A 19,733-nucleotide genomic window follows, 5' to 3' on the forward strand; every position below is an offset into this window, starting at 1 on the left:
GTGAAATAAATAGATTTTAAATGAACTACAACATGGATTAAATCACCTGTAAAGCCGTCAAAGTGACAAAGTGTTACCACAAGTGATGTTTTAAACTGAAGTCCAAAGGTAAGACTTTTTTATGGCCGCATTAAGGAGCCAGTGATATTGTGGTATTAGCGACAGGCGTGACCTTTATTAAGTTTCTTGCAGATATATTCTCCTACATTTAGGGAGTCATGTTTTTTCAAAGAAGGATCATTGTTTCCAGCAGCATTCTCCTTATTTTCAGCCACATCAATATGTGACAATGATTATTTCCATTGTTTACAATCAAACCAGCTAAAAAGAATAAATCCTTTAGTACAAATAGCTCGACTAGCTGCACAGTCGCTCTTATCCACCGAAAATCTATAAAATGGGCAAATAAATCCTCATATACACACATTTCACAATAAAACAGCTATGACGTTGATGCAGTGCCTCAACATTTAAAGTCAAAATGTCCAATGCAAGTAGGCAGTCATGTTAATGTTGATGGCTGGCAGACAGTTCAGGCTTGAGGGAAGATTGAAGTAATAATAATAATAATATTATTTATAATAATAATCATAATACTAATAACAATAACAGAATCAGCTGTGAAAGAGGCCATTCAGGGTAGGCTTTAAACACAGAATTGCACAGTAGAGCATCCTATGGTTAGGTTGTCCTGTTTCCCAGCATGCTGAGCCAACAGAGGGTGCGTGGATTCATCTTTAGAACTCCTCGTGAACATTTCGGGCATAATCCATAAGCTTGCTGCCTGTGAAGTATTCGCTGTACTTGAGAATTTCGTCCATCTCCAAATTATGGTTCTGATTTTCATCTGCTACAGCAATCATCTGCTTGGCTTCATTCAAAGCATTGTGCTCATTCATCGGATCCATGTACTCCTGCAAGGCACACATGGGGAGTAGAAAGAAAGAAGTTTAAATTTAATCTAATTGGAGGTTGAAGCCAGTTTGGATGCATGGTACTGTGACTGCAATGCTTTTCCTATTACATACCTCTAGTTCATCCATAGTGACAATGCCATCATGATCTGCATCAATGACTTCTTCGAACTCCTTCTTCCTCTCTCGAACCCAGTCATCATCAATGTCCTGTGCTTGTTGGTTCTCTACAGTACCAACCGGTAAAGAGATGAACTCTGACAGAGTCAGTTTCTTGTCACCATCCTGGTCTAAAAGTACAAGAAAAAGTACAAGAAAAGTTAATACATTGAATACAATACAACTCATAAAGCCTGTGTTAAGGAAAATGCATATTTGAATACCAATAGACAACCTACTATTTTAGAACAACCTTAGACACATTTACCCTCAATATCATCACAGACACAAGGACTTATATGCAATCCATGATCTTGTTAATCACTATATTGTTTAAGCCACAGATGTCGAATCCTAGGCCTCGAGAGCTACTGTCCTGCTGGTTTTCCAACTCTCCCTGCCCCAGCTAATACTGCCCGTCTTTTCACCCACGTGTTCAAGATGTACCGCCGAAAAGCAGATGACACAACCACAAAGGTATTCATAAACTATGGCCTAGAATATCCTGGTGCCAAGTGACCACTGCCACAACGTATTTACTTTTTTAACTGTCAACATAGAAGCTAATGATAAGAGTATGTGTTGTGGTTACAGCTTGCTTTATGGTGCCCTCAACACAATCGCAGTTTGCCATAAATATATGAACTGTACCTAAGTCTCGCACAATCTCCTTCACCATGTATTTGAGCATGCCTCTGCTGTGCTCAGGGTGGAGGAAAGACAGGAACTCCTGCTCATTCAGCAGCTGGTCAGGTGGCGGGTTATCAGCCTGAAACCAGCGATCCTTCAAACTTTCCAAAACCTCCTGAGCTGCAATGATTGAGAAAAGTACATTTATTATAGCTTTACTATGCAGATCTTAATTTTGTGAATATTCTTATTGTAATACATGACATCAACCATAACATTGTGAACTTACTTTCTTCATCCAGTTTCAGATCTTCATTATTCTTTATTTTAAGAGCAACTTCTTTTTCATTTAAACCTTTACTGGCCAGGAATTTGACTCTGTATTCATCCCATGTCACGTGACCTGCAAGCAGAGCATAAAATTAATGTTGGGATTATATGTAAGCAGTAAATATTAGCTCAGTCGAGAGAACAATGGCAAAACAAGGCATTAGCGTTCTCTTACCATCACCATCTGGATCAACAGCACGGAAACTGTTTTTATTCTCATTCATGGCCTCCTGAAAATGCTCCTCTGTCTTTTCCATGATCCACCGCTGCATCTCCTTGGCACTAATACTCCTGTCCTTGTTGAAATCAACTCTGCAGTAGTGGAATTAAAAGAAGGTTTGTGCCATTGTATTTAATAGAAAATTGAATCTATTGAGGTGCTAGAAAATCCTTGATAAACATTTGAACCAAATAACACATTGATTAATTAAGGTAATAACTAAAGCTATCTGTATCCCTGAATACGAAACTTCTTGCATTAAAATGAGATATTCCCCCAGCTGTCTGTGAATTGTTTCGAAGGCATCTATTCGAGGAATGCTGTCACCCATGACTAAGACTTACAAAATGCTATGCATGTCTTACTTGGTGAAAATCTCAATAAGCTTCTTCCGATTTCTCCTTGGTTCGGAGTCCTCTTCAAACTCCTCCATTTCTTTCCCGAGGAAAACCTCCTGGTGGAAGTCTTTGTTGAGGTGGCCATCCATTTCCATCTTCACTCCATTCAGGTGGTCGGGGGGAAGAATTTCATTTTCGTCCTTGCTGACCGGAGACTTATCCTTAGCGGCCGACATGTTGGCTGGCCGTGCATGGACATCCATGGTGTGGAGCAGGAGATAAAAAAGCAGACACACGGCTAGAAGGTTACTGCACCACAATTTCCTCCAAACAGCCATGATTGCCTGTAGAGGAAAGAATACAAACGTTGTGAGTGAACGGACTAGAGGGCAAGTGGAAAATAATGCTAATCTAAGCTATGTAACTGACTAGTACAGTTTACAATTACAGTATTCATACCTGATCAGATTTCATATTGTTATATGGTAAAGTTGTATGTAAAGAACAACAATACGCAAATTACTTTACTAAAGAAACTATAGTCGTTAAACCGATATTGTAGTAACTGGAAGTCACAAATGACCAAATCAGGACAGTGAAACAATATTTTATAGCAGGTAACGAGCTACAGTGCGTCGTACATTTAGCTTCGTCACATCACCGCAATGGCTCTTTAACCGTAGCCCTGCTAAGCGGCTAGCTTGGGAAGGCTAATGAAAACGGAACGACAGAGGTTGCTGCTTTGAGTAAAAGGGGGACGTCAATGGGAACGTGAAAGGGACTTTGGAAAGGATAGAGAGCTAAGGCTAAAATGCACTTACCGCAGGTTGGGGTACAACTTCCTACTGTAGTATCGCAGACCTGCCCTAGTTCCAGCCAGCAAATCGAGCTGTCAGATGCAGTTCCTGTACACGTGGCTCACCGACAACAGCGCACTCCGAAACGTGAGAAGACACAAACTAAAGCGACAGTTCAGTAATTCAGGTTAAACTCGTCAGACCCTGAGGATGTTCCACGTAGGTTACAGGGATTCACACATGCCGTCCACAGTACTGGGCTATCTTCTAACCTTGATCTGATAGGTTATACTAGCCAAGCCGTATTCTTACGTAATATTTCCGGTAGGGTATTTCCAAAGTAAAGTTAATAATAAAAAGGTTCGTTAAAATTAATTAAAAAAATTAAAAAAAACAAATTGTCATTAAAAATTCTGGCTAAGAGAGGTAAATACAAAAGGCATATATTTAAAATAAACAGATAATGGCCTCATTGATTAAATATTTAAATTTATGATTATAAAAGAACGTCAAATAGGCTGCCTAACTAAACGTAATAACTTAAACAGGCGTAATGGGTGGCTTTGCTAAAGCACTAAACACATATGCATAAAATAAAAAAATATACTTCTAAAAAATTTAAAAAAAAACTGGGGAAATGCTGCACAAAACGCTTTATGATAAAAAAAAAAACACGCCCCTATATTTTGGTGGTGTGTTTACTTCCTGTAAACACCCGTATAAATATGGTATATTGTATGTTGTTTCATTAAAACTCAAAGGTGACATCCAGTTTCAAGGTTAGTTCTCCTTATTTGAATCGCGTGTCCGACTTCTACCTGCTAGATTTATGAGGCCTTGCGAATACAGGAAGTAGGTTGGTACCAGCACGGAGCCATATTGGAAAGGTAGCTGTTAGTGATTTAGTCTCCTGCCTCCGGGTGGCGCTGTCGTAAAATGTAATAATGCAAGCTAGAATATATAGCAATCTGAACATGTGTAGTGGAGTTGAAGAAATTAAATAGTGAAAAGTGAAAGTTGAACATATACATTGTAAATGAGTCTTAGACACGTGTACTTTTCTTTGCCTTTCCATACGTGGATGAATACCTATGCATGCGCATTGACATTCTGCCAAAGACCCTCTTCAGCTGAAGCATTTCATATAGGAAATAAAACAGAGCTGAATAAGCCAATGGAGAGAGGGAAGGGAGCGAAAGAGAGAGAGAGAGGGAGTGGAAGAGGGGGAGAAAGGGACATGATAAAACTCCACTCTGAGCCCACTTGTGTTCTCAGTTTGGGAGCAAAGCAGCAGCCGAGAGGAGCTGGGAGTGAGGAGGAGAAGTTAGACTGAACTTCTGAGCAGAGAGCACCTGCGTTGTCAACTGGAACTTACAAGAGCCCAGTGCTCCCTGGGAACTTTTGTTTGTTTTGCTTTGTGTGGGAACCGATTATCATTCAGGAAGAAGGGAGGAAGCTCGGACAAACACCACAGGCGGAATCGATCTGTCTTCTATTGGGTTCTGACATGGGTCCGACAGATTGATCGGCTGAACTGCATCTTTTGGTGAAAGCCCGACTTTTGTGGATTTTGCAGCTGGATCCCCAGTTCCCAGTGTGAGAAACAGCAGGAAAGAGCAGAGGGGCAAAAAGAGAATATTGACATCCCTCTCAAGCCCACCCTCAGCTTTGGATGCCCCTCCTCTCTGCTTCTTCTTTTGCCCCCTGCACCCCACCCCCTCCCTCTCCACACACCTCACCTCCCAACAGAGCAGAAAGCGTGAAAAATCTCACTAATGGGTTTATTTGCTGTCAGATCTGCATTGATCTGTCATTCCCTGGGACCATTCTGCTTGACACATTTCATAGTTGAGTAACTCTCCCGGCTTTCTGGCAAAAGTTAACAGTGGAGGCTGAGAGCTCATCAAGAGTGGAGCAACAGCGGCAGCAGCCAGTCTGACAGACTCCTGGACAGGGAGTCCCTGAAGCTGCATTCCTCTGGTCTCCTTCTCCCAGTTGGGACTTTGTGTTTGCTTTAGCCTCGTGGGCATCCTCAGTTTATGCCTAATAACCTTTACTGAGGTTTTGGGTCACTCCTGCAAGAACTCTGGTGCTGATTAAAAGAGCGTGAAGATGTGGTGTGGGGCTGGGCCTCTGGCAGTGGTGGCTGCAGTTTTTTGGACTCATTGTGTCCTACTGGATAGTGTGGATGCCAAGAAGGAGAGGAAAAGGCCAAAAGAGGCCACTCCACAGCACACAGAGACATACAATGCGACCCTCTCCAACAGTGAAGAGGTCGGGGGAAGCGTCAAGGTAATGATTCAAAATCTGATGTTGTACTAAAATGTATTGAAGTAGTAACAGTGAAAACTAACCTGAGAAGTTTGTAAGTGAATAAAGAAGAGCTGTCAGCACAGAATGGAGGCAGCGCAGGACAGGTGAGTGGTACTACAGCGGGTCAAGCCTCGGAAAGCGAGACGTGTGAAAGCCGTAATGGGTGATTTCCGGAGATATGCCAGGAATGTGGACATCTGAAGACTGATCAATGCATCAATTCGCGGGGAAGTTTTCTAGACTATGTGAGTTTTTGATATAAGATTTTTATCAGTGCTGCAGGTAAACAATTCGAATGGCAAGTGAAGTAGAACAAGCAGGGCTTCAGGGAACTGTCAAATAGAGCTCTGTATGAAGACTGCTTCTGTTGTTTTGGGAATGAATCACAGACAAATCAGCATTACAGTATTACAAATCTATTTTGTTGGCCCTTGACATCGCTATTTATTGGTTTGTTGCTAGTGTTGCATATTTGCGTGGGTTTCCAAGAGGCTATTTGTTTTGCTTTCAGCCCACCCATAATGTTGGCATTCTCATAGAACCCTCACTGGCCCACATTATACACCAGCCGTCACTTCAACTCCCACCAGGAGCCAGTTTGCACATTTCCAACAGCAACCTCCAGTGCTTTTTTTCCCTCCCCCTTGAAACCAAGCAGTGAGGTCTCCTTTGTAGCTCTACAAACACATTGTAGGTGGTTGGGGCCCGGTGGTGTTTATTTAACTTGGTTTGTTGTGCAAAAGTAGCGCCTATGAAGAATGACCTTATGTCAACCTTCGAGCCTGCGGCGGACCGCGCTCCGCTGGGAATTCGCTGTCTTCGCAAACACCGCTGTCCCCCCGAGGTTCGTTACAGGCCCTGTGCTGTGATGTAACTCCTGGGAAAGTGAGGTGGGCAGATATTTAAAGACCTATGGCGAGGTTGTTCCCAGCTCGCCCATTCTGTCATTCACAGGGCCGCTCCGACTCCGCTGTGTCTGGGACATCCGATAGGGGCGGTGCAGCCCTGAAAACTGGGGCAGCGTGCCGTGTAAGCCCCTCACAAAGCCCCATAGAAAGGGTCCTGAAACAGAACACCTCGGCATGGATTAGCCCCCCGCACCTCCCTCCCCAACATTCTTTTCATCTCATCTCACACAATCAGTGGGTAATGACATGATTACTCTTAAGACTCCGTGTTATGCCAGATAGCGCCTTTGCCAAACATTGTCACCTCTGACAAGAACCGAACCTTCAAGTCTTGAATCTGCGGGAGAGGTTTGTGAGAAACAGTGTGTCACGCACTAGGAGGAGTTGTAAACATGCATTTCTTGGTTCCCAGAGAAAACATCACGTCTGCTGGAGCAGTCTTGGCAAGAAGTTTGTGTTCTCAAAGAAGCCAAACATTTACTGTACACCCCACTTTTATGATTTTTTCCTCTTGTGCCCATTAGAAACAGTGGAAGCAATTCTTATGATGGCATTTGCATTGGGGCTGTTGGTAGAGAGTCACATGCTCTACTACTGTATTGAAGATTGTAAGCCTTATTTGCCCGTCACTCTTAAAATGAGAGGAATCTGTCATTGTGGAGAGGAGTGAGGCATCAGTGATGGCTGTAATTGAGGGAGTCGTGTCAGACATCAGGCCTGGTGCGTTGAGTAATGGCTGGGTTTAGCCCGAGGTGAAGGTTTTTCTTTCCTCTCTTGCATCCCCACTGATGATTAATATAGCTGCGTGTGGGACCCTTTGGATCAACCTACACATGAGACACCAGCCTGAGCCCCAAAGGAAACAGAAAGACCGTGAGAGCACACACTGCTATGATGCCAGTGGGGTCAAATACTGTACCTATAGTCTGTGTCGCATGAAAACGAAGATTTAAAAGCTTACTGGAATAAAATAGGTTTAGGTTTACAGTATAGTGATTTGCTAGTGTCGCATATTTGTAAGGGTGCGTATATTGTATATCCTACAAACCTTTATTGACTTGGTCAAAGGTGATTACAAATGCGTATAAACAGAAATAAAAAGAGGAATGTGACTTAAATCTATATCTTCCAACTTCATTGGCAACAGAGTTGACTTGTATTAATATATGAAATTTACGACTGTTCACCTCACGGACATAGAGCTGGTGCTTTATTTGGATTCTGTTTCATTTGTAATAGCTTTAGATTGATGCCAGTATTATATAAATCCCTTAATCTCGCCTGATTCTCATCATGCGCTGGTCATGTTACTGCAACTGTGATTTTAGAACACTTTACTGTAAACTGACCAACTGAGGCTTTAAGCAGACAAACCTTTGTTCCTGATTTTCAATGATCGTTGATCTTGGTGGCTTTGTTTTAAGTGTAAAGCATTTAGAGAATATATATCAAGGATAGGGCGGCACGGTGGTGCGGTGGGTAGCACTGTCGCCTCACAGCAAGAAGGTTCAGGGTTTGATTCCCGGAGGCGGCCCTGGTGCCTTTCTGTGTGGAGTTTGCACGTTCTCCAAAGTGCAAGTCCAAAGACGTGCATTAGGTTGATTGGCTTCTCTCCATTGCCCGTAGGTGTGAGTGTGTGAGTGAATGGTTGTCTGTCTATGTGTTGCCCTGCGATGGACTGGCGACCTGTCCAGGGTGTACCCTGCCTCTCGCCCGTAGCCAGCTGGGATAGGCTCCAGCACCCCCGTGACCCCGCACTAGGGAGTAAGCGGTTAAGAAAATGGATATAAAGGATATACATACAGTATATACAATATACTGTAGAAGCCTAACATACTGTAGTCAAACGTATCAGTCAAACATAGAAGAAGGAAAACGTAACAATTCAGCAATGGCAGTTTATGCATTCACTGAAGGAGGACAAGTGATTGGGAATCATTTCATTTTACAGCAAGAACTTTACTGTGTGAATGAGCCAACAATATCTGTGTAAGAATTATTACAAGCGATGGGAATATTCTTGCATTGGCTTGGCCAGAACAGTAGCCAGATCTGCTAGAAACTGATAGAAGCTGGAGCAAAGTCCAATCAACGCAGCAGCTGGACATCAACTGCACACCAGGTGCAGGCTGTACAGTCCAACATATGCAGAGCCTGCGCTGAATGCATATGTGGCTATGGCGCCATGGTTACCACATTCCATGTGTACATAGATAACCATAGCCAAGGGACTGGCATAGTGAGCACTACAGGCATATCTGCAATTATGGGCTGGAGGTCTCAGGATGAAAATAGCATTTGAGAAAAAGATACTGATACAGTAGATGTAGATCCATAGTTCCCAGGTGATGACCGCTACTGGAATAAAGAGAATGACAAGTTTGAGAAATATAAAGAGCTAGTTTAAGAGAAGGGCTACAACAGATGTGAAGGGTGAAGGCACCAGTGCTTCCTGTAGTAGCCAGAACACTCATCAGTGTCATGACCCCTAACCTACAAGAGGCTCCAGCTGATTCCAAGAACATCTGTTTGGATGAGTGCAGTCCTACTGTACAAACATTCTGTGAACAAAAAAAAAACAAACTCACTTTGTTGTACAGTAAAAATGAAAAAGGAAAAAAAACTATGGAAAAAAAAATGAAAAAAGAAAATGTAGCCATTAAAGTTCAAAGACCACAAATACATGTATACCAAGAAATATAATGACTTCTGAATAAAATGTTCTTGTCCTTATCAGGTCACGGGGCAAATCTGTGTGTGACGTGCTTTTCAACAGCTCATTTTACCTACCACTGAGTAAATGAGCACTCACTCCAATGTCAAAGCTATAATTTGTACACAAAACAGATGTGATGCCATGATCAAAGTGTTTTTCCGCCTAAATTGCCTTTTTATATCTAAAGAAAGCCAAGCTCATGATTGCAGGGATCTAGTGATTTTTTAAGCATAAAAACACATGTATCCACTGTCTCTCTGAAAAAAAACTTCCAAGTGCGACAGATTGATTATGTTATGCACACGGCTCTCACCAGTTAAGTAAGAACACTGTAAACAAGGCCCAGAGTCAACATCGCATTCCTTACTGTATTCAGCTCTTTGGCGATAAATCCTCTGCAGCCTGTCTCTGTGATGTGCAGTGATGGGGAACACGGAGGTGCACCGTACGCATGATGCCTGGGATGCACCTAGCTTAGCAGGACCCCCTGCTTCCCGCTCTGCCCGGGGTTCCCTGCCTCCAGGGGTGGGATCCGTCCACCCATGCACGGACGACTGCACAGGGAGCAGTACGGAGATGTGAAAACAAGGGATTAGAGGAGGCGCTCCATCATCCTGCCCCAGCTTAAACCTCCCCGTGCGACGTTTCATCAGCAGCGAGAAGTTTCACGTTGTCTCGCGTGTCGAGGGAAAGGCAGAAAAACAGATAAGGCGCTAATGAAAATAAGATAAGTTCTGTTGCACACATGGAAGAATTCAGGAGCTGCCTGTAGTGGAGCACCGTATCTGGTTGCAGCCCCAGAGACATGTTTTAACAGTTGTGTTTGTGTTTTTGGTGGCATGCGGCCCCAGGGAAATATTTTCCCATTTTATTGCCTCAAATAAATTCAACCTAATTTTCCCCAAACTGCATGACAAACACACTTAAAGCAGCGCATTTAGAAGGATTACCCAGGTCCAAGCCAGTCCTTTCTGGGATATAAAGCTCCTGTTCTTCTGTAAATGATCATGATTAATTAGGACTAATTAATCTAGAAGCTCCAAACAGACTTCTAGGTTAATAAACTTCTGCTGACTTTTTTTTTGCACTAGGCATGGTTAAATGGTTGTACTACTACTCCACACTTATTTGACTGTGAATCTATGTCTAATCAATGAAAGTCAAACTCAAATTCCTGCATACATTATAACACATGCAGTTATGGCCTGGTAGCTCAATAGGTAGAGCATCAGCCTGGGAAGCAGAACGTCTCCTGTTTGATCCCTCGCCTCTGACCCTTGGTGTTCCCTCGAGCAAGGCACGTCACATTCCCTCAGTTTCCATTATTATTTTTAACAAATCAGTAAAAATGAATAAAAAATAATCATGAGATTTGAGTCACAGAACGTGTTTGGCAGTACATTAGGAAAAATGTTGGTCGAACATTCAGACTGAAAGCAAGTCATTAAACCGTACTGGACATAAACCAGAAGCCAAGATTTGATGGCATGTCAGTGATATTCAGTTAGTATTAAAACAGTAACTGTCAGTATCTATCTGAAACAAATCAAACTAAATCTAAAACAGGTGAATTTATAAAACCTGGTGCTACATGTGACTAAAACAATAAAGACCTTTAATAATAAGATCATGTGTACGTTGAAGGTTGGAAGGTCTGAGCTTCGGTAACGTGTGGAAGCATCAGCCCCATCAGTAAAGCAGAAACTTTTTGAGGCAGACTTAAAGTCTCTCCACTGCCCGAGTAGCGGCCACGCTGTGGGTTTGTGGTGGAAAGGCGTGCGCTCGCACCCGTTGACAGACGAGGCCACACTGAGGCTCCCACACATCAGCAGTGATCAAAGCCAGATCCCCGGTGTTCTTCATCAGGTCTCAGGCCCACGCCTCGACCCCCCCCCCCCAACTTTGTTCACGACTTGTACGTGCTCATACAGAGCTATGCAGGGAATCTACAGTTTATTTATCACCACGTTGAGTGGAGGCGAGTGCTTCTGACGCGTCTTCTGTGGCATCAAGCAGTATGGTTTTCATGTGTGCGTGTTTGAAGATCTCGCTGAAGCAGAGACTCACCATGAGACGGTGAATCACAGTTAGTGATGGCACGTTGTATCACCTGTTCCGTATGCACTGAAAGTTAACATTTAGACACAGCAGATAGAAAAACTGTTTCATTAAAATAGTCAGACATATTATAAGCTGACAATTTATTATCTGTACAAAGGTTTGCTTTTGTTTGAACTCAGAAATAAGCGTAATGAAGATCTTCAAATCACAGCTTTTCTTTCTTCAGAACAGAAAAACCTTCGGGGCAACGTCTTGATTGCTCATCACAACAGCGCGTATCAAAGACAATGACAAGCTCAAATTAAGGTGTGATCACTGATCACTCACATCAACTCTAGAACAAACCTCGGCTCTTATGGCGACATCTGTTTCTTTTAGATCATAGAAACCCGTTTGAAGTAATGATTGACAGCTTTTTAACAATTTGACAGAAATGCAATTAAAATGAATTCTAATGTTGTTTCTTGAGTTGACATATCTTTAATAAGCTCCTAGTTCCCAACCTTTGCTAAACTCTTACGAAACTGGGACGCTAACGAGAAGAAAATATGTACACGGCTGAAGAAAAATCAGTTCATCCCACAGTCCCCACGTCTTATGAACACAGCAATGAGTAGCACACAAGTATTCTTGTCTTGACCAGATCCGTCTTGCTTTTATCTCCTTCCAAGCCTCAAAATCACAAGAAAAACACAGAGTGATCCAACACGCAGCCGGCGCAGCGCTTGTTAAGCTGTTTATTTTGTACGCTGTCAAACACACAGAGCGCGAACGAGGTCGGCTGCAAAACGTATGTGAAAAAACCTTCTTGAGCACACGGAGAAGACAAACAAAGAGTCACTTTGTTGCACGGGAACACAAGGCGAGTCTTTAACAGCTAAAAAACGACATGGCGCTTTCGCCGATAAGTGATACGCACCCACTGCCAAACCTGAAGAGATTCCATTTCAGATAGCTCACCTCCACGGCTCATGTTCAGCTCCTCGTCTGCTTGAAATGAAGGCGCTGGGGTTAAATTCTCTATCATAAGTGAATTATTTCAGATAAGACGATCAAGCAAACACTGTGTTGGGAAATGAGCCATCTTAAATCAGTTCACCCCCAAAATCACACGTGCTAATTTTCACTGGAGCACCAATGGAAATTTCCCTTTGTTTCCAAAACATGTCCTTGACAGGGATGGTTTACATTCATCTCAGCATAGCTGGCATTTAAGAACTCACAATATGGAAATTATCACTTATCTTTGAAAAATGATGAACTAAGAAGAATGGGGACTAACCTTGCGTCTAAAGGCTGTGCTTCTCTCGCAACAGACTAGCATTCAAAGCTGCGCTTTCCCTGTTTGACCTTTCCTGATGTCTGGCACCATTTAATTGTAATTTAGGGAAAGATTTTCCAATGATGGTTTAAAGGAAGAAATAACAACTCAGTGGCTCTAGCTGTGGGTATGTCTAAATTGGGCAAACTAATTTTAAAACAAAAGCACACTGTGGGAGCTCCACAGAAAAAAAAACTTCCTTGTTTTTCAATTTTGCTTTCCAATATTGGGACCACAACATGTTTTGTAATTCAAAATCATCTGGAATCAGCTTTCTTAAACTGTATGTTTTCTACTCCAGGCTTCCGACCACCAGAGAGTGGATCCATTGGGATCATGGATGGACTTTGTCAAAAGACCTGTTGGTAACTTCCCTGCAAAGTGCCGCAAGCGCAAACGACCTCTGGTAAATTGATGTAAATCCGATGTAAATCAGATGTAAAAAAACCTTAATGACAATTGGTCCAGTTCCTTATTTACTGGAGTGAACTGCAGTGGTTCACAAATGAATATCTTGTTCTTCTATCCAGCCGGGCCCTCCGGGTCCACCTGGTCCTCCGGGTCCACAGGGACCTCCTGGCTCACCTGGAGCAGAAGTGACGCAGGAAATTCTTCTCCAGGAATTTAAAGACATGATTAAAGGTAGAAACATCATCATTTTGCAAACCTACAAACCTAAGCTTCATAATAGGTGGTTAGTAATCTTCATAATTTATGGTTAGGTACAGTATATTAATCATTATTTTAGGGGTGTACCAGTTGACTGAGAAGCAAACCTAGATACTGTACATACTCTACGTCCATGCTTTTGCTACATACTGTTCTCTAGATCAGTGACACACCTGCAGCCTTCCTCACTTAAACAACTACCTGTTGAAAACACCAGTGGTCAAGTACAGTAACTTTATGCTTGTGCGCCTTGTTCATGGTGCAGTAAACAGTGCAGGCCATCTGCACCATCACTAAACAAATAGACCCATGTACCAAACTCTGGCTAAAATACCAAACCTAAACTTGTGTATTAACAGCCTAAGTGTCCCCAGTTGAACACGTTTTCTGTTTATTACCATGTGGCTGATAAAAATGAGCTCGTTGTGTACTGCAATAACCTAAATGCATTTCTGTCAGAGGCTACTGAGAGGAGAACAGCAGCGCTGGACAGACAGACCAGCCCCAGCCAAATACCCACAGCTCTGCTCACACTGGAGGGGATGACCTCCTACAAGCGCATAGAAGAGGCCTTCCACTGCAAGCTCAAGGGACCGGTGGTGGTGGACAAGAAGACGCTAGTGGAGCTGCAAAACTTCCAAACGGTATGTTTACTGGGTCTGAGCTTTCTGGCCTAACTGGGTTTGAAAGATAGAGTGTCTGGTAACCATCACTCAGTTCATATGTGGAGGAACTCCGAGAGGCTCATCCACCCGCTAGTTACTGGGACTGGCAGAGTGCTGAACGTCTCATTGGTTAAAAGTCACTGTTTCATTTCTACACTTCGGCCTCTGGGCGACACACAAAAGGCACTCTGTCTCTGCCTTGGAATAAAGTGTGTAGAGGCCAGAAATAGACGCTGTTAGGAGCAGCATGATGTGGTGGGACACACCAACAAAGCTTCAGGAGGGAGGATTGGCCAAGCTTTGCCAAGCGTTTTAACACGCTAACATAGGGCTAGCTTGGTCTGACGGCTTCAGTACTGATGACCTACATACATTTCTGTACTATTGCTTTTGTTGAGTCCGATTTTCTCCACTTTCAGCCACCTGCTAAAGGAGCCTTCCTCAGAGGCTCGGGAATGGACCAGTCCACCGGGAGGTTCACAGCTCCCATCACAGGGATCTACCAGTTCTCGGCTAATGTCCACATCGGTAAATCAGAGTAACTCTTCTATGACTTAGACCAACAGCGCGCGGCGCCCTGCAGCCACTGATGCTGTCCGGTCGCCTGGCAACCTGTGCGTGTTGACTGACCCCCTCCTCCTTCTCTTAGCTTTCTTGGCTCTTCCTTCGAGCGTTAAGACGTGACCGTGCTATATTTAAAACGGATGGAATGTTAACCACACAAAAAAGATAACGTCCGTCGTGATAAATACGTTTTGTGCCATTTGTATTTCATCAGCTTAGTGCTTTTAATGCACGCTTGTTTGGTTTACATTAAAAACAGCTCAGCGCAGCTCCAACGCAGCTCTTTGAGTAAACACTGAGGCAGATATTAATGAGATAACAGCAACACTGAATCAAGCACATGCATAAGACCTAATTACTCAATTCACAACATTTACACTGACTGAATATTGATTGGAACTGCAGAGCACGGATTAGACTGAGACTGATGAAAATCGTTCGGGGCTTTACTGAAAAAGCAATGTGTGGTATGCTTTTATGGGCCAGCCTCCTTTTTAATGTGACTGCAAAGATTCCTTGCTCCTCCACAGACCACAGCGAGGTGAAGAAGAGCAAGAGCCAGCTGAGGGCCAGGGACAACGTCCGAGTGCTGATCTGCATTGAATCGCTCTGTCACAGATACACGTAGGTTTTCCATGTTGTTCTCTGACACCAGTGCAGCCATGTGGTTTTCATTTGCTATGGCAGTGACACATGTAGGTAACTGATACCCCCACCTCTAACCAATAAAAAAATATTTACTAATTAATCTGTCGACAAATTCTCCACATTCCTGTTGGGAAAAAACTGTTTATTTCCCCTTTGAGATATGTTATTGGTGTCTAATGCTGCTTTGACTTCCACAATTTATGAGCAGTTAAAGGTGTTTTCTGGTACAGTTTCTATAGAACCAGTTTGGCATTTCCTGCATAAACGCAGGGCAGATCATCACAGCTGGAAACCTCATCACTGTCCCCTAACGAATCTTTATAGATTGACCTCTGACATCTCAGGCATTCTGCCGTATTTACCAGGAGAGCGAAAAGGCCTTGTTTGGGATGTGGGAGACAGATAATGAAGTACATGATGCAGAGCAGGGCTCCGTGGTGAAAAAAAAGAAAAAGTAGAGGTCCACTTGGGAGCAGCGTCGGAATTCTTTCCAGTGTTTCAAAATTTCTATTTACATGAAGTCAGTGAAAATTGCTGAAATAAATTGTTCCCCAAAGTCTCCCCCAGACAGCGCGGAGTTCTGCAGCCTCCCTCCCAGTGTGGTACAATGAGGGGAACGTATAAATAATATTATTATGACGGGTTACCCGACCCAGAGGAGGTTCTGGCTTTTGCTTTTTCAAGCCAAACCCTCAGCCAGTCTCACCCTTTCGCGCACGGAAATGCAGAGAATGTGAAACGAACCCCAACGCGTGGACGAACGTGATGGATTCGCCGTGAAAATGGAGCCTTTTCCACTTGAGGGCAGCCGGCGCTCGCACTGTGTGGTTGGAGTCGGCTGCTGCACGCGTTGATGAACTCTGAGTCACTGAGGCGTTGGAGGACAGGCTGGACATGTGGCAAATATGAATATGTTGATTTAGTTTCTGGCCCAGATGAAGATTAAAAGATGAACGGTAGAAATGAATGGATGGTGATTGAATCAACATGCACTCACTTCTATAAATCAACTATAAACCTTCATTCAGTGATTTTTCATATTCATATTCATATTTGAATCAACCTCCACTGCAAACTAAAGAGTCAAACTGTGCTTCTGTATATTTTGCCAGTTGTTTATGTATGATTTAGTGTATTTCATTGTTCTTGCAGCTCACTGGAGATGATTGTTGGCTTGGAGAGTAACAGCAAGATCTTCACTGTTGGTGTGCAGGGCCTGCTGGAGCTACAGGTACGTGCTTATATCATGAATCAGGAAGCAGCCGTGTTTGTGCTGCCTCCCCGTTGGTGTTTCACCCTTTGTCTTTTACTCTGCAGGCCGGCCAGTACACCTCTATCTTTGTGGATAATGCAGCCGGCGCCTCCATCACAATACAGAATGGGTCCGATTTCATGGGCATGCTGCTCGGTGTATAGCCTGTATGTGAACAGGGCTCCATCTGACCCGTGGACTGACTGCTTACGGGCACCATCAACCAGAACCCAACCGCATGGGAGGTTTGAAGGAAGAACGTCTTACATTGACTTAAATGCTTGATGGTTAAAGGACATTTCGAAGAACTCAAGGACTGGGTTTGCTTTTCACAGTGCACTTCCACTTCCCCAAATTCATTTCAGATGTTTTTATATTCTATGGATACTGTACAAATCTAGGGGAGATGTGTGTTTTTATATTGCTGATGCTTTTCTACATGATGTATACGCATAAACTATAGTTATTTTTATGATGTATTAAATTTCACATTTATATAAGTTATATGGTACATAGACTCTGTGAGTACACTGGACAATGGAAAAAGACTCAATTGACACAAAATGGCCCATTATTTTAAAATATAAGTAGCTCCAATACATGCTCCATGCAGCTATGTTAGCTGTATGGGTTTATAGAGCATCAGTTCATCACTGTTTAAGTTGTGTTGCAATGAAATTATCTACAGAATCTAAGAATGAATATTTGGCAGTGAAGCTACATTTTCGAACATTATAAGCAATGTTAAAATGCTAACTGCTCATTTTGTAAGGGTGCTGCTAGAGTCAATCCCAGGTAGACTGTCAGTCACAAATGCAATGATGAGCATTGTAAATGTTAGAACTGTTAAACATCAGCATGTTACAGTAGCTGTGTCGTTATGCTTGCTGCTAAGGTTCTCATAAACATGTTTGCATAGCTGAGGACGCCAATGGCCTGGTCACATTACAATGGAAAAATAAAGTTCTTCTGTTGAACGCTCAGCACACTATTTACTTTTCATGGCGCCACAATGACACCAGGCTTCAGTGTTGTTTAAATTAAGCAGACGAATCCACAAAGCTGTAAAATAAACTTCTTTTGATAGAGTCAATATTTTTACAGGAACCTTTCGTGTTATCATTTATCCTCAATACATTTTTATTGTATTATATTTTCTTACATGTGTTTGTAATTTATCATAACTGATAGACCAGTAGCAACGGGAAGTATTTATGTCTGTATCAAATGTGTGTTCATTTAAATTCTGTTGAAACCACAGATTATTTGCAATAATAAAATTATATCTTTTTACTCTTTTTATTAGCCAGAACATCATTAAGTATTATATGTTTTCGGAGCTCAACCCAATGGTTTACACTAACAGCCAAGCAGTGGTGGTTCGGCCCGTTGGAGTCACTGACTTTACTGCTGCTCTTGGTGATTATTAAAAAAACATCTTCTGTTGCTTTATTGTTTCTTGCGTGGTCTCACAGGGCAATCTTGGAAAACTACAGCAAAAGCTATTACTCAGCCGGTTAAATGAGCTCATTACCATCATTGGATGAACGCTTTATTACTGTATAGAGCCTTGTCATGGAAGCGTTGCTGAGATGCCAAGTGTCACATGCTGTACCCAAGAACCAACCGCAAGAACGTGGCACCCACTTGCCATTTCAGCCCCCTCGTGTCAGACAGGAGCCTGGAATCCACACACTACCTTTATTAGAGATGCACTAGCCAACATTTAGACTTGCAACTTAAGATGTGTTCATTATTCCCAACAGCCTAATTCTGAAATTTTGCATGAAATACCAGAGAAAGCGACTGCTACAGTGCGACTATGTGTCTGTCACACAGTATTTGATGTTGAGAAAATGCCTGTCACGTAACATTAGCGTTTTTATTGAGGAATAAATCAGAGAATGGCACACACTTGTGGGTTTAATTGTCTTCTTCCGTGTTTAATGACAGCTATGTGGACATGCCTTAACGCATTGGCTGCCCTGCAGTGGAGCGCGGCGTGTGCCAAGCGGCTTGCGAAACCACCCTCTGCCGTGACTCTGACAGGAATTTCCCATTGCCCCATTATCAGCATCAGACAAGCTGAGTGATTGCAATTACATCTGCTCAAATGCTAAGAGCAACTTTTCTTTTCCTTCGGCGAAGTCGGGTATTATGAATGCCCCCATTGTGAATCGGCGAGGTTTCTGTCTGCCCTTTAAACCAACACAGTTGCACTGTGGAGCTTTAATAAGGCCTTAATTCTGAGATTCTTCTACCTTAGTGACTGACTCACTGGCTGATGTCTGAGCAAATCCCTGTGAGCAAAGGATTGCCAGAACAATATGTGACCACATATTGACTAAAACACAATATCTTATATATCTAATTTATAACAAGTAGGAAATTCAATCCTGAATCACTTTAAGTCATTGTTAAGTGTAGCGTTTACTCCAAACATATGATTAAACTTAACTTGAAAGTTGGCCATAGTTTGAGCACAAATATGAAGGGATGTGAGGTTCTGGCGAGGAGCCAGGGACCGGCCTGGACCCCGAGCATTCTGTCTTTCTTCTTTGTTTGTCAGGACTTCCAAACATGGCTACCTGTAGAGATTCGCAGACAGCGAGGCTCTCTTTTAGGGATGGCAGGCTCCTGTGGGGATGTATTATGTTTTCAGCATGCCTTGGATGTTTTCACAGCAGCCTAAGTTACTCCAAACAGAGAACAGAAGCCCTGCTGATACCGCGGCTGCCCTAAACAAATCAGTTGCTGTGATACAATCCTTTCTGTGGGGAAAATGAAAAATAAATTCAGTGTAAAGCAACTGATTACTTATATCAATAACATATATAATATAACACTTTATATTTTACAGTGCTAATGTCACAATATTTCAAGGCAAACATAAAAACTTGCTTATCATCCCTTTAGTCATATTTAGCAGTTTATTATAGTTTATGATAATAGTAGTTTGAAATTTTATGAAACAAATACCAATATACTGTAATAGATTTTACCAGTGGATACTTGTGTGGCATGTGATGACAAGTGTCTTACTCATGTACTGATGATTACAGTTTTTATCGGTCGCTTTGACCTGTTTTGCATAACTAGGTTCCATTTATTTTCATCATCACTATTACAGCAATGCATCAGACACATGAAGCAAATGTATAAACCTGTTCTCATTGGAAAGACACATTTTCTCCTCCCTTTTGCAAAACAGTTAACACTGACGCCAAC

At 42.6% G+C, this 19,733-nt stretch overlaps 2 protein-coding genes across 2 annotated transcripts; one reads left to right on the plus strand and one right to left on the minus strand.

The window, feature by feature from the left end:
• Positions 1 to 145: 145 nt before the first annotated feature.
• sdf4 (stromal cell derived factor 4) lies at positions 146 to 3,696 on the minus strand. Its single transcript, XM_029157308.3, has 7 exons — positions 3,413 to 3,696; positions 2,619 to 2,935; positions 2,209 to 2,345; positions 1,993 to 2,106; positions 1,725 to 1,883; positions 1,029 to 1,204; positions 146 to 914 (listed from the first exon to the last, which is right to left on the minus strand). Exons 2-7 carry the CDS (start codon positions 2,927 to 2,929, stop codon positions 738 to 740), a joined length of 1,074 nt encoding a protein of 357 aa, XP_029013141.1. The 5' UTR covers positions 2,930 to 2,935; positions 3,413 to 3,696; the 3' UTR covers positions 146 to 737.
• Positions 3,697 to 4,639: 943 nt separating this feature from the next.
• c1qtnf12 (C1q and TNF related 12) lies at positions 4,640 to 17,803 on the plus strand. The gene is made up of 8 exons (XM_029157323.3): positions 4,640 to 5,680; positions 13,009 to 13,113; positions 13,238 to 13,349; positions 13,836 to 14,020; positions 14,461 to 14,569; positions 15,136 to 15,229; positions 16,406 to 16,484; positions 16,571 to 17,803. The coding sequence occupies exons 1-8, from the start codon at positions 5,501 to 5,503 to the stop codon at positions 16,667 to 16,669; spliced, it is 963 nt and encodes a 320-aa protein (XP_029013156.1). The 5' UTR covers positions 4,640 to 5,500; the 3' UTR covers positions 16,670 to 17,803.
• The last annotated feature ends 1,930 nt before the right edge of the window (positions 17,804 to 19,733 follow it).

The sequence above is a fragment of the Betta splendens genome, chromosome 7 (genome assembly GCF_900634795.4).
Source record: "Betta splendens chromosome 7, fBetSpl5.4, whole genome shotgun sequence".
In the NCBI taxonomy this organism is placed as follows: Eukaryota; Metazoa; Chordata; class Actinopteri; order Anabantiformes; family Osphronemidae; genus Betta; species Betta splendens.